The following is a 15477-nucleotide window of genomic DNA, read 5'->3' on the forward strand; positions in this document are numbered from 1 at the left end:
GACAAATCCCACTACAAATTATAAATCATGAGAGGGTTTCATGTTGTTAACTAAATAGCCACAGCATTGTAATATTCATGTCTCATAAAAAATAAAATTTATAACCAATGAACTGGATTAAATCAAGTGACCACAGAATCATTCACTCTTCCTCACGCATGCTTTAAAACGGCAATATTGTGTTGTCTTTTTGGAATCTACAAAGAAGAGACTTTCCATAATAAAATAAGTGAGGGAAGACTCAAGTTAATGAAATGAAAGCAGTAGTGGCACTCTATTTAATATTTTTATTTGGCATTTCATTGGAGAATTACCAAAAAAAAAAAGAAACTGTTTACTTGATCACACAAAATGATTCTGATTATTTTGTAAACCATTCCAATTTCTGTAACAAAAATTTCCGTACTTGTAATGAACAATCCCACTCCTCTCAACATACATACACCATCATCACCATTACCACCACCTACCACAAACTTGCACCTACAAATTGTTAAAGGTTTAAATAAGGCCTTTAAAAAAAGTGAATTATGGGGCTTCCCTGGTGGCACAGTGGTTGAGAGTCCGCCTGCCGAAGCAGGGGACACTGGTTCGTGCCCCAGTCCGGGAGGATCCCACATGCCGCGGAGCGGCTGGGCCCGTGAGCCATGGACACTGGGCCTGCGCGTCCGGAGCCTGTGCTCCACAGCGGGAGAGGCCACAACAGTGTGAGGCCCGCATACCGCAAAAAAAAAAAAAAAAAAAAAAAAGTAAGCCATGACTAAATGTGATTTTAGTATAAGAGATAGGACGGCAATAGAATAACTTAATGAAATGCAGTAATTACAAAACCAAATGATCTGCCCTTATTATTAATATCATTACCTCCACCATATGATTTTCATTCAGTCTTTTATAATATAGGCTGATAACTTTTCTCCAAACTGTATATTTTGGTCTAAGCTTGCCTTAGCTTTCTACCCTGAGCAAGTTTATGGAATGGATTACAGATGCATCCAGCCATTGCTTGTAATGGATATCTATTGTTTTGCCTGCTCAGCACCCTTTGCCCACTTTTGAAAACTGGCCATCTCTCGCTTACCCCCTCCCCTTGACCTCTTCTATCCATGATTACTATAAACAACACCATGCTCGTTCAATGTTCAGTGGATGGCCCAGCTCACACCCAGTTCCCCGTTATCCTCTGTGTCAATGACCCCCAACTCTCCACTTAACTTTAGCACCCACTCTCTAAAGAACACACCCTAGTTGGGAATCACCACTAAAGAATGCCTATACTTCTGTTCCAACATGCCATCTAACCACACCCATCAGTCCGTTCCCTCCTCTTACTCCCGTTTCACCTGTTCCATTTCATCCAAATCTTCAGGCCCTTGCCCACTCCTCTGAAACCACTGTTTTCCTCACCTCCTTTCCACACCCAGCCAGAACCCCCTACTAATCAAATCAATACCTCTTTTACTAGAACTCTCGATTGATTTTCCATCCTTTGTTTCCAGTACAGCAAGCCTGAGTATTCCCTGACCAGGTGAATCACTCAAATTCTGTTCCAGGTGACTGAGCTCTCACAGAGAAAGCTGCTCAGATATTCAGATTGGTATCATTCAAATTTATAGTGACTAACCACCTCAGCCTTCGGTGATCATCAGTAACCCTTTCATTTGTCCTAGTCAGTTCACATCTATATTCCCTAGAGTAGCTCTTCCGGAGTTGGACCACTTTCTTAAGCCCCTTGCTCATCAATCCCTCCATCTTTATCTTTAGCCCTTCCTTCCTCGTAGTGAAATAGAAATCACCAGGTGGGAGCACACTCACCTCTCTACTCCTCCAACTCAAATGTACCTACTAGAGTACCAACCTTGATCTCACTCATGACTATTTCTGAGGAACTGGGGTGTCTCCTCCTGTCCTCTCTAAGGCCACTGTTTGTGGCCTGTGTCCTAAGTCACAGACCAAAGCAACCTTCAGAGATGCTGTCTTCCTTCTATATCTTTACCTGCACTTCAGTCTAGCTTCTTCCCCATGACAAGCAGATCAATTAATCTCACTCCTCAAATAAAATCACCATCATCAAAAATAACAAGAGGGGCTACCCTGGTGGTGCAGTGGTTGAGAGTCCGCCTGCCGATGCAGGGAACACGGGTTCGTGCCCCGGTCCGGGAGGATCCCACATGCCACGGAGAGGCTGGGCCCGTGAGCCATGGCCGCTGAGCCTGCACGTCTGGAGCCTGTGCTCCGCAACGGGAGAGGCCACAACAGTGAGAGGCCCACGTACCGCAAAAAATAAAAATAAAAAAATAACAAGTAAAACAAAATCTCCCCTTAGCCTTTTTTCCATGTATAGCTACTTCCCATTTCCTTCTTCCATTTCCTCATCAAATTTCTTGAAACTACATATTTTATAATATAAAATATGTACATTTTATATGTTTATGCAATAGAAACAGATGGCAACAGTTTGAGGAGTAGAGATTGAGAAGAATATATATATAATGTTATGTGTATGTATGCATATATATTTGTTGTTTATTCCCGAAACCATTGCCATCTGTTTCTCACCAAACTTCTAGACTGAAAATACCCACACTAGGTCACCTATGATCTTATAATTGCTAAATTCAAAGTTTCACTGCTAAGTTCTCTCCCTAATTGACCCAGTAGCATTTAAAACTTTCTTTCTCCCCGTAGCATTTATCACCTCTTTGCATTTTATACATTTAGTTGTTTAGAACCTTCCTCCCTCCTGCAGGATGTGTTTATGAGGGCAGATACCCTGCTTTTTTGATTCGATGTCTAGAACAGTGCCTGGCATAATAAGTAACCAATGAATTTGTTGAATAAATTGCACCCACCTCCTGGCCAAAATCGACTGGGCCAGAGGTAGGAACCACACCCAACCTGGGTCAACTTCGTTTAAATCTAAGAGTTTAAACTTGGGACCAAGAGTCAAGCCAGTCTGTCTAAGTGAATATAAACTGATCTTCAGTGTGAAAGGAGAATAAAGCAGGTATGAGAGAGAAGTTGAGACAAAAACATCCTGGTAGAATTCAAGCCCCTGGTTCCATTATCCCATTTATCAAAACAAATTCTACTCTTGGTCTCTGTGAAATATCCCAATACCCGTATAGTAAGTTACCTTTTAAACTTAAACAAATTTAGTCTCTTTTTCTGTTGCTTACTACCAAGAGATTCCTTACTATAATACTGTTCTGTGGTTGATCAGGCTCAAAATAAACATTCTAAAGCCAGTGTTCAAAAACAAAAAAAAAAACAAAAAAAAAAAAAAAAAAGGAAAGAGAGAAATGAAGGGAAAAAGTTAAGAGTTCCTGTTCTAATTCCCTGAATGAACAATATGTGTAACTATATGGGCAATGGTTAACTTACTTTAATGAGAATGTGGTGTGATATGGAAGCATTCTCTTTATGATTTACAAACCTTTTATGATATCATACTTAGGTACTACTTATGGGAAAAGAGCTATTTACATGTCTTCTTTAAATAAGATTACACATACAATCATTTTAGATGTAACACCATTTTATAAAATTAAGTTTAGAACTAATTTTACCTCATGCTAGTATTCCTAAGGCCATAGAAAAGTACACCATTAAACACAGAACAGTTGAAGAACCAGAGCTACAACAGCACATAACTAATTAAGGCTGGAAGGCAAACTGAAATGCATTCTAAACTGGCATTTAGAAATAACAAAGCTCTATCTTGGAGTATAGAATTAAATAATTATCTGCACTACATTTCATGAGTACTTACCAAACAAACGCTGATGGAACAGAAATTTGCCAGCTATTAGTCCTATGAGAATGGCAAGTAGCCATAGAAGCACCTTCAAAAGCCTCCAGCCAACTTCTCTAGGGTATTTATTTGTTACAAATGAAAAACAGTTTCCAACAACAATAACGTTGGCTTCTGTTTGGCTATGAGAAACTGGGTCCTCCGCAAATATTAAGAAGTTAAAGAAGATCACCAAGTAAGCCACAATCAACCGAGACCAGGGATGCTGGAAATAATAACGGAAGTCTTTACCCATCCTTCAAAACTTCAGTTCCGTAGTTTACCTGCATAAGAAAAGATACACAGGGTTAGAGCAGAAAAACAAGTAGTCTCTGTCTTCCTGTTATCTGTTCAGATTTATAACAGCTCAATAGACAGGTATTTGGAAAAGACCTACTCCTATTTATGGCACCAAGACAAGCCCGAGATCGAGGATTGTCCCTTCCCCATCATCTCATCATACCTCTGATCTATGGGGATTTAGGAAAGAAGGAGAGTATTGGAAAGAGTAGGGGGAGAGGGAGGGACATGAGAGGGCAGATCATGGTCCAAAATTGGGATGATGACTGAAATCATAGGTAAAAATCATCTCAGGAGGCAATATACAGCAAAAAAAAAAAATAATGCAACACTCTTCCTCTTTTAGATTATCATTTTTATGTTACAATCATAATACATATCATTTAAAAATTAAAGCAATGTAGAGGTAAACTGAGGACATTAATATAAACATCCTCCTGGGCTTCCCTGGTGGCACAATGGTTAAGAATCCACCTGCCAATTCTGGAGACACGGGTTTGAGCCCTGGTCCAGGAAGAACCCATGTGCCATGGAGCAACTAAGCCCTGAGCCCTAGAGCCCGTGCTCTGCAACAAGAGAAGCCACTGCAATGAGAAGCCCGCACACCGCGCCCGCAACAAGAAAGAGCCCGCGGGCAGCAATGAAGATCCAACGCAGCCAAAAATAAATAAATGTATCGATTTATTTATTAAAAACAAAAAATCCTCCTCTGACCAAACCCCTCTCCTCAGAGTTAAGGTCCCTTAATAATTTGATGGATATACTTTCAGACCTTTTCTTTTTTTTTTTCACATTGACAAAAATGTGTGTGTGTGTGGGCACAAAAATGTTCACAGTCTACTTGCCAAATAATTTCAACACAGAATATGGTTCATGAAATACCTAAGTCTATGGCAGAGTAGTTGCATGTAGGAGAGCTTTTAGGCTACTCTGCTTGTGGGAAGTGAAGAGGAAGGGGAAGATTTCACAGAGGAGGACATACCCAAATTGGAGGTTGGAGTATCACTAGGATTTTTTCCCCAGTGAGGGAGGCAAGGATGCTCAATCTAGGCATGTGCAAAGGCACAGAGGCATTGCAAAATATGTGATATGCCTAAGGGCTAGGCCCTAACGTGGATGTACACTTTGAGTACAGAAGCTTTCCTAAAATGCTGATGTCCAGGCCCCACCCCCTAAGTCTTGCTCAGCTCCTCTCTCTTTCCTCTTTGGGAGCCAGCCTGCCCATAGGGACACAAGCCTGTCTAGGTCCATCAGGTGTGGGACTGGGTGATTCAGTCTATCTAATTCTGTGGTTCAGTTTTGGTGAGCCCATTTGGTGCTCAGACTAAGCTATAGTTCTTTTTTTCCCCCACAAGAAAGCTGATTAAATCTGGGGTAATAATAATAAAATTCTCATTTTACACGTGGCTAAAAATACAAAGAGCAAGTCAAAAACCTGAAGTAACTTGAAGTCAGTGGAAGATCTGAGAATAGACTCCAAGGCTGGCTCCCAAGTTCCAGTCCAGCATTCTGGGCTGATGAATGTCAAGTAAACCCACTATCTAAGCTAATGAGGACTTGGCTTAGCTATTTTAGAAAAGCTATGTAAACACACAAAACAACTGGCAGTAAAATTTAGCACAACAAATAGTTACTGTGCCTTGGATTCTAAACCTTCTAAGCAATTACAAGTCCTTTGTGATCTTCATGAATACTCCAAAATATCTGTTCCCAGAATCTGTAGCCCAGATCGCTAAGGAATGGTGATTTTTTTTTTTTATGTGAGGTTCATCACCCAAAGACCTGTGTGGTTCTCACACCAAAGAGAGCAGAGAAAGTGATGAAGAAAAAAACGCATCATTCATTTTCACAGTATTCAATATGCTAGAAGGCCAGAATGGGTCAGCTGTCAACTTGATTTTATGCAACATCTCTGGAAATGTCGAAAGACCACTATTAGAAGAGAATACATAGAAACACCTCAAGGCCAATGAGTCTTGAAGCAGCAATAGTTCCTACATGCCCATCAGAACTGGACAGGGGTGTCAGTTAACAAGTTAAAAGGTTTCTACATTGCTTCTCCTACCAGTGAGGAATTCTGGTGTGATTGTCCCACCACCTCCCTTCCCCACCCACACACAAGCAAGGCAGCAGGATTTAGAACACTGACTACATATAACCTCGATTGTTTGTTAAACAAATGCTTTGTGGAGAGTTGGCATATACTTATTTTATTGTTGCTGTTGTTAATTTCAGAACCTTGCTTTGTGGGCTATGTAATGTCCACATGTCCAAACTGAATGACAACATTCAAACAATTTGGAGACAGCTGTTCCTCGCCAATATTTATATTGTTTCAAGAGAGAGAACTATAGTACTGAACAACAATCCTGCCCTAGTAGAGATCCTAATTCCCACAGCATGCTATGAATGCTACTATCATTCCTATGTTACAGGTAGGAAAACAAAGGAGCAGAGCAGGTGCTGCCTACGTAATTTGCATATCTAGCGAGTGGAAGAGCCAGCACTTCAATCAAAATCCATTCCCAGCCCTTGATCTAATATACCACAACAAAGCCGGAAGTGTTTGTTGCAATAAATAGTTCCCATCATGTTTACAGCTTAGTCTTCATCTCCCCTAACTAGATTCAGTGACTTAGATACTAGCTTAGTGAACAGGATCATTTGGTCTTTTTATTTTATGCTAAACGTGGTTATTTATTCTTGCCTCATACACTAAAGGGAAGCGATGTCTTCTAGAGGATCCCAAATTTCCAAACCTACATTATAACTTAAACAACACCTGTGCTTATCTCCACTTCCTGACTTCGTATACAAGGTTGCCAAAAGTTTGCCAAGTGATCTCAGCCTGTTATCCAGAGCACCAAAACTGCTTTCCTCTCTGTAGTTCCCATAGGCGTCCTGATGAACAGTACAACCATTTGGTGACTCTAATGTTAACAATCCAGGATTGAGGTGGTTCAAATTGACAATGCTCCACTGTGTACACAGTCTAAAAATGTTTTTTAAAATTCAATTCTGCTACCACAGTTGAGCTTTTATCGTAAACAAATGTGCTTTTATCGTAGCTCTTAGCAGATCACAGTGAAATGATCTGTTTATGTGTTTGTCTCCCTCACTAGAACACAAAGTCCCTAGAGAAGGGGCTGTTTACTTTCAGAGCAAGCAAAGTGCTGAACTCATAGGGGGTAATCAGTAAGCACCTAGTGGATAAGCTGAGCAGAGATCAGTCCCCTCATTTAGGTGAGATGAGAAGGCAGAGCAATCTGCCATTCCTTCCACTAAGGGAAGAGAAGAACAGCTGAGTCCAAAGACTGCAAGGATGACTCAGCCAGGAACAAGCACTGACACACCCCATGCCCACCCCTACAGCTCCTATCTCATTCCAGCCCCAGGTTCTGCACTGTTATCATTATTACTAAGGCTAACATTTATTCAGGACTTAGCATATAGCCGACACCATGCTAATGAGCTTTACAGACATCTTATTTAAATTTCATAGCAGTCCAATGAAGAGATAATCTATTGTAAGCAATGTTGAAGCTGAGTTTAGTAACTTGCATGACAGAACAAAACAAGCCTATGCCACAGCCAGCATTCACATCCCAGCTACGTGGCTTCAACATTCTATGCTACACCTTCCCCACGCGAAGACAGACATTCCAAAATCTTGCCCTTTTCATGTTGCTTATAAAGTTCCTAATAATAAAGCCCACTGATATAAAAGATTCAAAGTACTTGTAGGATAAATGAGTCTACTATTACTCTTCAAACTGACTTGGTAGCATGATCAGAAAGAACTGGGATTCCTCAAATTTTTTCCTTCTCCTTTGAGCATCAGTATACGTAGTTGAGTCTATCTGATTGTCCTTTTGCGACGCATCACTGATATTCATTCTGTGATTTTCCAACTCTGCTTAGGGAGAACACTGCACCTCTGAGAACTAGACTAATTCACACCATTCAATTCTCTCTCCTGATAATATCATCATTAGGTAGATGCCCCCATCAATACCTTGGAAGCCTCTGCTTTTTCACATAATAGCAGCGACAAAGATGATGGTTAACTACAGGCTTAAACTTTATATACTGTCTGATAATCCATAGGCCTTCAGTCATGGTTTCCAACTCTAGAGGGACTAATATTTAGAGTAGATATTAGAAATGTCATGCATTTTACTACAAGCCAGTATTTCACCTGGTACTAAAGGCTAAGAATGGAAAAATGGAAGGTAGGGTAATTACACTCAAGTTGGGAAGATCAGCTGAGCAAAGGCACAGGAAAGGCTATCTGGGATAGGCACAGAGATGTATCAGTAGTTCTGTGTGGCTGGAACATAGAGCACTTGGGAGTATCCTGGGAGAGTTAAGGATAATTTGGGGGTGGTTCAAAGAAGATTATACAAAAGTACTGTTCTGTATTTTACTGAGTAGACTCTATGGATTCAAAGTTTTCAGATCCGAAACTGTTTGGAGCAGGGTTTTAAAAAGATTTCTCTGCCAGCTTGGAAAATGATCCACTGGTATGAGGCATGATGAAAATGGCAAGACTAGTTTGGAGGCACCTCCAACAGTTTACGTAAAAGATAAGCAGGTCCTGGACCTGGACAACATCGATGCCCTAATAATTGTTGTAATAATTTGTTTGATTACACCAAGAGTACCCTGCCTTCCTCACTTATTAGGATTTTTACAAATAAGTGAAAATACTCAAGGACTTCAGGAGTATGAATTTCATGTTTCCTCAGCAGGAACCCTGGCTCAGGTGATACTTTTTGCATAATGACAAGTATCATCAAGATAGAGCGTATCACTTCTATTTTTAAAAATTTATGAATGCATATGGCAAAGTCCTTGAAGAACTAATAAAATATGCTATACAAAATACATTGTTACCAGCCAAGTAAAACTCCCTCAGAGCCCAGCTCTGCTAACGTAGGTCTTAGCATCTAGTGATACCTAACCAGGTAATAACATCGTTTTCATTGTGGAGCACTATTCTAGGATAAAAAAAGAATTTCTCCAAAGTTTTTGAAGCTCCTTGGTATTTATGTCTGAAAATTCACCTGTAACCCTTCTTAGCTCTTGTCAAAGGGCTTATTAAAGATGACTGCGCCTGTACTCTGCCAAGAGTGTGAACTTTATTCCAGCACCTTGAGTCTAATTTCCTAAAAAATAATGTTTAAAAAGACTTCTTGTGCTTTATTTTTTGCAGTATGCACTTTGTGCAGCAGACAGTTGTGTTTTGGACGCTTCTTGGCTGTATTAATACAAGACAAAGTTAAAGGGTATCTTCTTCAGTTACCTAGCTATAGTATTATGCTAATGTATGTAAAGTTCCTTGCAGTTAACAGAACACTTTTTACAATCATTTCATTTAATCCCTAGGAAATCATCGCTTTTAAAATTGCCTATCAAAAGGGCAGACAGAACTTTAAATTATTTAATACTGTTTCCTTAAAAGATAAATAACGATAGCCTATGTTTATGTCACATTTTACCTCTTAGTGTTCTTAATGGGTGAAATCACACCTTTAGAATGACTTTATAGAAATGATCAAAGGAATCAGGAAGGCAAAACAAATGGCGGTGGGAGGAATATGGTCCAGTTCTACCTGACCCTGCTACTCACTAGCTCCGTGACCTTGAGGGAATCCCTAACCGCCCTGAGATTCCATTTCTTCACCAGCAGAATCCTAATGCAAGTACTTTCCTCATAGGGTTGTAGTGAAGACTAAAGGAGATTTCATTTGTAAAGTGCCTGGTCACTTTCAGGAACTTCCTACCCTGAGGACCACTCTTAAAATACAAGTGTCTCTTGGTCATTCCCATTAAACATGAGCATGAAAATAATATCAACTCTATATTACATTTACTCAGTGCTTTTCACATGCTACTCTCAGTGTCAAAGGATTTTAATATAACAACATAAAGGATGAATATCTTCCTTAATTTACAAATATTGAAAATGAGGCTCAGAGAGGTCAAGCTACTTGTCTAAAATCATACACAGAAAGTGGTGAAGTCCACTTTTTGTTAATTCCATGCTAATTCCATAATCTCTTCATTCATTTGTTCACGATTTACCAATTGCCTATTTGTGCCAGGCACTGGCCTATGTGGGAAGGTTACTAACAGACAACACCCCTGTTGCCCTGCATCTTAGAGTCTCAACTGAGGGAAACAGACATTAAACAGAGAAAAATGAAACACACAGTATTTTAGAAAGTTATAAGTTGCTGGAGAAAATTAAAACAGGAGAAAGTTAATAGGGGGTGTCAGGAGTGAGGGAAGTTAAAGAAGCCCTCACTATAAGGTGACAATTGCCCAGGCGTGAAAGAAGGAAGCGAGGCAAGCAGATATCTGGGGAAAGAGTGATCCAGACAGAGGGAACTCCCAATTGTAAAGGCCTGTGCTAGGTGCATGACTAGTGCATTTAAGGAACAGCCAGGAGTCTAGTGTGACTGGACAGGGTGTGGGTGCAGAGGAGTATGAAAGGACTCGAGGTCTGGGAGGCAGCATCACCACCAGGCCTTGAGGCCATCCTACCATGTGGGCTTCACCCTGTGGGAGATGGGAAGCAGAGAGTGATGCAATCTGACCACTCTGCCTGATGCTTGGAAATTTATCAGATTCTGGATACATTTATAAAGAAGAGATGACAAGATGTACTGATAAGACTGGATGTGGACACGGCCTGGCAAACCCCAGAATGGATTTGCCATTTCCTGAGATGGGAATGCATTTCTTGAGATGAACACTGTTGGAGCAGACAGGCAACATAATGACAACTAACATTTTGTAGTGCTTTTTATGTGCTGGGCTCTTGGCAAGCATTTTTCATGCATTATTTCAATTAACATTTAGACCAAACCTTTGGATTCACCAGTGAAGAAACAGAGATTTTAAAAGGTTATAATTTGCCCAAGGTCATACAGCTACCAATTGGCAGAAGCAGAGAGAACTATCTCTTTATTACCCCAAAGTCAATACTCTTAATTACTGTGTATTCCCTACCCTGAAAAGTATAACACCTAATAAATTTCCAATGGGGAGGGAGCAAGGGTAAGAATTAGGTGATGATGTGTGCCTAGTAGGCACTCAATAAATCTTTGCTGATGGATGAGTAAATGAAAAACTGTGTGATGACGGTTGGATAACAGACCAGCCCTGGGTGAAAAAAAAGCACTGAATATTCCATTCCAGACAGAACAGACTCTGGATAATGGAATATCCAAGTCTATAAAATGAGAAATGTCAGAAGGTGAGAAAACCAAATATATATTTGCCTAGACCAGTCCTGAGGTAAGGATAGGTCTTAGTTTACTATCTTGAATTGTTAGACGAAAAGGCAGGCAGGCATGAGGGGATGACACACAGTATTTTTATGTAACGCAAATGCTTAATACAGGTTTTAAAAATACAAGCAGCGGTAATAACAGAAGTAAAATTGGAACTTCTTACTTTTAGTCCAATGCAAGAGACCACACAGCCTTTTAAATAAAAATCAACCTTTTAAGTCAATCAATGAAACCACCATAAGTGGCTCTGTACAAATACCAGGATTGTATTTGTGGTACCCTAGCTAATTTAGAGGATCGCATCCATAAATCACTTCCTAGACTTGCTCTTCACATAGTTTCAACCTTTAAATTATGTTCTTCCCTTGTTATTGTCCTTCAGTCTTTGGCATAACAAAGCACTGAACCCATGCAAGTGTTTAAAATAGAAAACATGAAAGCAAAGCAGCTCAGGGGTTCTCTCTGAACTAACACATTAGCCAACTTTCCATCAAAATGGCAAGATTTTGATCAAAATGTCCTTTTCGTGTCCTAAAGTTGAAAAATAATCACCAATGAATTCTTTAAAAATATTTAGACTTCCTTTTCATTACATGTGTTGATGATAAAAAATTAATTGCCATGATCATATTCTAAACATAACACCAAATAAAGTAACAGTTAATTAATAAAATAAAATTCATTCATATCTGAAATTGCTTTTAATTGACTGACAGTTTTAAGAAGCAAATTAAGTACAACAAACAAGTACTGGTTTCTGATCACAAGGATCAGGTGAAGGTGGGATGGGGTGGGAATAAATATGAGTCAAAATGTCAAAATCCATAATTACCTTTAAAGTAAAGATTGGGGGAGAAGGAATAGAGCTGGAAAGTATAAGCATGGCAAAAATTCAATACTTTACAACAAAAATTGCTTTTACAGGGATTCTACTACACTTTACATTCAATAAATTGGAAGAACTTTTTTTCTGAAGACAAAACAAAACCCTGAAATCTTCCTGGAAGTCCTTCTCTGGATTTCAAACAACATATCATTTATAACTAGGGGGAAAATACATTTATTCGAATACATTTATTCAACATACTTTTACTCGAAAAAAAAATGTTGTTCATGAGACTTCTACCTACACATAAATACTAAAATAAGCATGTGATGTTTACGAGCATCTCTCTCTCATACACGCACACTCGTTTATTGTTCCACAGCGAGTAGAATGAATAAGGGCAGCCAGAGTGGACCCACATGAGTCAAACACACTTGTGGGCCTCTGGCATTTTCAAAAATAGGACTCGACAAATAGCTTTATTAATCACGATGAAGACAGTAAACACCCAAACACTGAAGTTTTGTGGGGTTTGGAGGGGTTTGTTTTTTAAGGCGAACACTCCTGAACTACAACCTGTTAATTTAATTAACGAACAATACTGGGGCTTTTACTCTGTTCGCATCCTGGGAACCCCTGAAGCGAGGAAAGTTCACCGTCCGTCCTGGCGACGACCCTCACCCTCGGATCCCGGTAGTTTGAGGGCCCCCCGCCCCCGCGCTGCCCCAAGCCCTCCCCTAGCCCTCCTCTAGCCCTCCTCCTCCTCCTTTTGCTGGAGGGCAGGTGCGCGCCCCCCTCCCGGGCACTGCACTGCCCCTCGGCGCGCCGACCCCGGGAAGGGAGGAGAGGAGTTGCTGGGCAGCGGGCCGGGGGACGCGGCCGGGGCCGCAGTCGCGGGCAGGACGAGGAGGCGGCGCGGCTGCGGGCGGCCGGACCGGGAGGGCTCCGCCGCAGCGGGACCAAGCGGCTGGGGAGGCGCGCGCGGCCGCCCGGGCCGCGTACTCACCAAGGGGGCCGCGCGGGCTCGGGGCGTCCGCACTCGGGAGACCCGGTGGAGCGCAGCCCTCCGCCGCGCCCGCGGCCTCGCTGGGAAGCGCGGCGAGACGGGCCGGCGGCGTCGCTGCCACCGCAGCTGTCACCGAGCTATAAATACCGGCTCGGCCCACACCCGTCGCCGCCTACGCCGGGGGCCCTCCGCAAAGTCCGCCGGCCGCGGGCCGGGCAGCGGGAGCGCGAGGGCGACAGCGCCGCGCAGACTGCGCCGGCTCCAGCTGTGCAGCAGCTTCCGCAGCTGGAGGCATGGCCTCCTGCCGCCCCCGCCCTCCCGCTCCCTCCTCTCGGGCCCGCCCGACTCCAGCCCGCGGGTCTTGCGCCGCAGCCGAGCTGCCCGGGCCGGGCCCTCCTCTGCAGAGCCGGTGGCGGCGGCGACGGGCGGGGACCGACTTCGGTACCCGGAGGGGTAGGGGGTGGCGGCCGGGGACGGCAGGGCTTCAGCCTAGCCTGTCAACAGCAGCCCCTTCTTCCCGGGGGGAATCGGCCGACTTCTTATAAAACCCACCATCCTGCGGGCAACCAATGAGGTTCCCAGGTGGAATGTCCTCTAAGAGCTGCAAACTTTCTAACGCGGTCGGGTCACAGGGCATCCTTCCTGCTTTTGTCTATTGGTGGCGTGGAGGGCTGGGGGTGGGAAGAGACAGAGCCCGCGACGATCTGAGAAGTCTGAAACTTACTTTCCAGCCTGTCTAACTTACACAAAACATATGCTCATATATTCACACATGTACACACTTTTATAAGCACAAACACATTCATACACACTTAGAAGTGAGCTGCATATGTATACACACATATATAAATGCATACATGCATTGATGCACACATATATACGGAAGCACACAGGAGCACAATTTTTAACCTTTTTGCAGCCTGAAGCTCTCAATAAACTATAATTCTATAGTGCTCAAGTGATTCCTTTGCAGCATGCCGGAGGAAGACCCTCTGACCACATTTAACAGGTTCCTTTCTTCCTGTTGTAGCGTCTTTTCCATTATATATGTGTGTGGCCTTGTTTCCATCCACACCCAATAACAACTGCTACCTCAATTTACAGGTTGCTTATAATGTATTAAAAACTGCTATCCGGCATACTGATATTCCATGCTAACAGAAGTGACCACTAGTTTGTATAGTCAAATGGAAAATGCGATAATTCATATCTACTTAACAGTAGCAAACTTAGGAGGAGAACAGCCTCTCTCCTGGACTGGCAGCATGATTCAGGAATAAATTGGGTAGCAACAGGGAGAGCTGAGATGTCAGCAGATTTTGAGATGGTATAGAGAGAGCCATTCCCAAGTCCTGCAGTGTAGCTAGTGTACACAGGGATCGTTGGGAGTCCACTGCCATACTTCTCACTAGTTTGACATTTGTTCTACTTCTAAGAATGACCACATATATCTACATTGTAGTCACAGTTTGTGATCATCTTATGGAACTCTCAGCATAGTGAAGCTTTCACAAGTTTTCCCAGAAAGTTATTTCCTATGCTAGGACTTTGTACATTTTACTGTGACATTTCTTACATTTGCTGTACTTTTTTACAACTTCTTTTTCTCCCCCACTAAACAATAAACTCTTTGAGGGCAGAGACTAAATCTTACTCACCATTGCATCCTCAATACCTACCATAATGAGTTATAGTAATGGCTCAATAAATAGCAGATTAATTCCACAGTTTAACTATTAGAGTCTACTGTGGTTTTGTAACTATAATTAGGATTATTTTACAAAAAATTATTAAACCATGTAACTAATTAACATGACTTCCATATGCTATATATATTTTTTTTTTAACTGTAGATTTACAATATTATATTACTTTCAGATGTGCAGCATAGTGATTCAGTATTTTTATAGATTATATTCCAGTCAAAGTTATTATAAGATAATGGCTATATTTCCCTGTGGTGTACAATATATATTTGTAGCTTATTTATTTTATACATAGTAGTTTGTAGCTCTTAATTCCCTACCCAGTGTTGCCCCTCCCCCCACCCCTCTCCCCACTGGTAACCAGTAGTTTTTTCTCTATATCCGTGAGTCTTTGTTATATTCATCCATTTGCTTTATTTTTTAAATTCCATGTATAAGTGATAACATACAATATTTGCCTTTGTCTGACTTATTTCACTAAACATAATACCCTTCCAGGTCCACCCATGTTGTTGCAAATGGCAGAACTTTATTCTTTTTTATAG

The 15477-nt window shown here is 41.6% G+C and overlaps 1 protein-coding gene across 2 annotated transcripts in view; it reads right to left on the reverse strand.

The window, feature by feature from the left end:
* TMEM117 (transmembrane protein 117) overlaps positions 1-13497 on the reverse strand; it is a 566206-nt gene extending 552709 nt beyond the window's left edge. The window contains exons 1-2 of one of the 2 annotated variants that reach the window (XM_032647238.1): positions 13227-13497; positions 3773-4077 (exon numbers count right to left, since the gene is read on the reverse strand). In XM_032647238.1, coding sequence (XP_032503129.1) covers positions 3773-4049 — 277 coding nt within the window. In that variant the 5' untranslated portion in view covers positions 4050-4077; positions 13227-13497. The remainder of the gene's footprint in view (positions 1-3772; positions 4078-13226) is intronic. The other variant, XM_032647240.1, reaches the window with a different exon arrangement.
* Positions 13498-15477: the final 1980 nt, after the last annotated feature.

This window comes from Phocoena sinus, chromosome 10 (assembly GCF_008692025.1).
Source record: "Phocoena sinus isolate mPhoSin1 chromosome 10, mPhoSin1.pri, whole genome shotgun sequence".
Taxonomy (NCBI): domain Eukaryota; kingdom Metazoa; phylum Chordata; class Mammalia; order Artiodactyla; family Phocoenidae; genus Phocoena; species Phocoena sinus.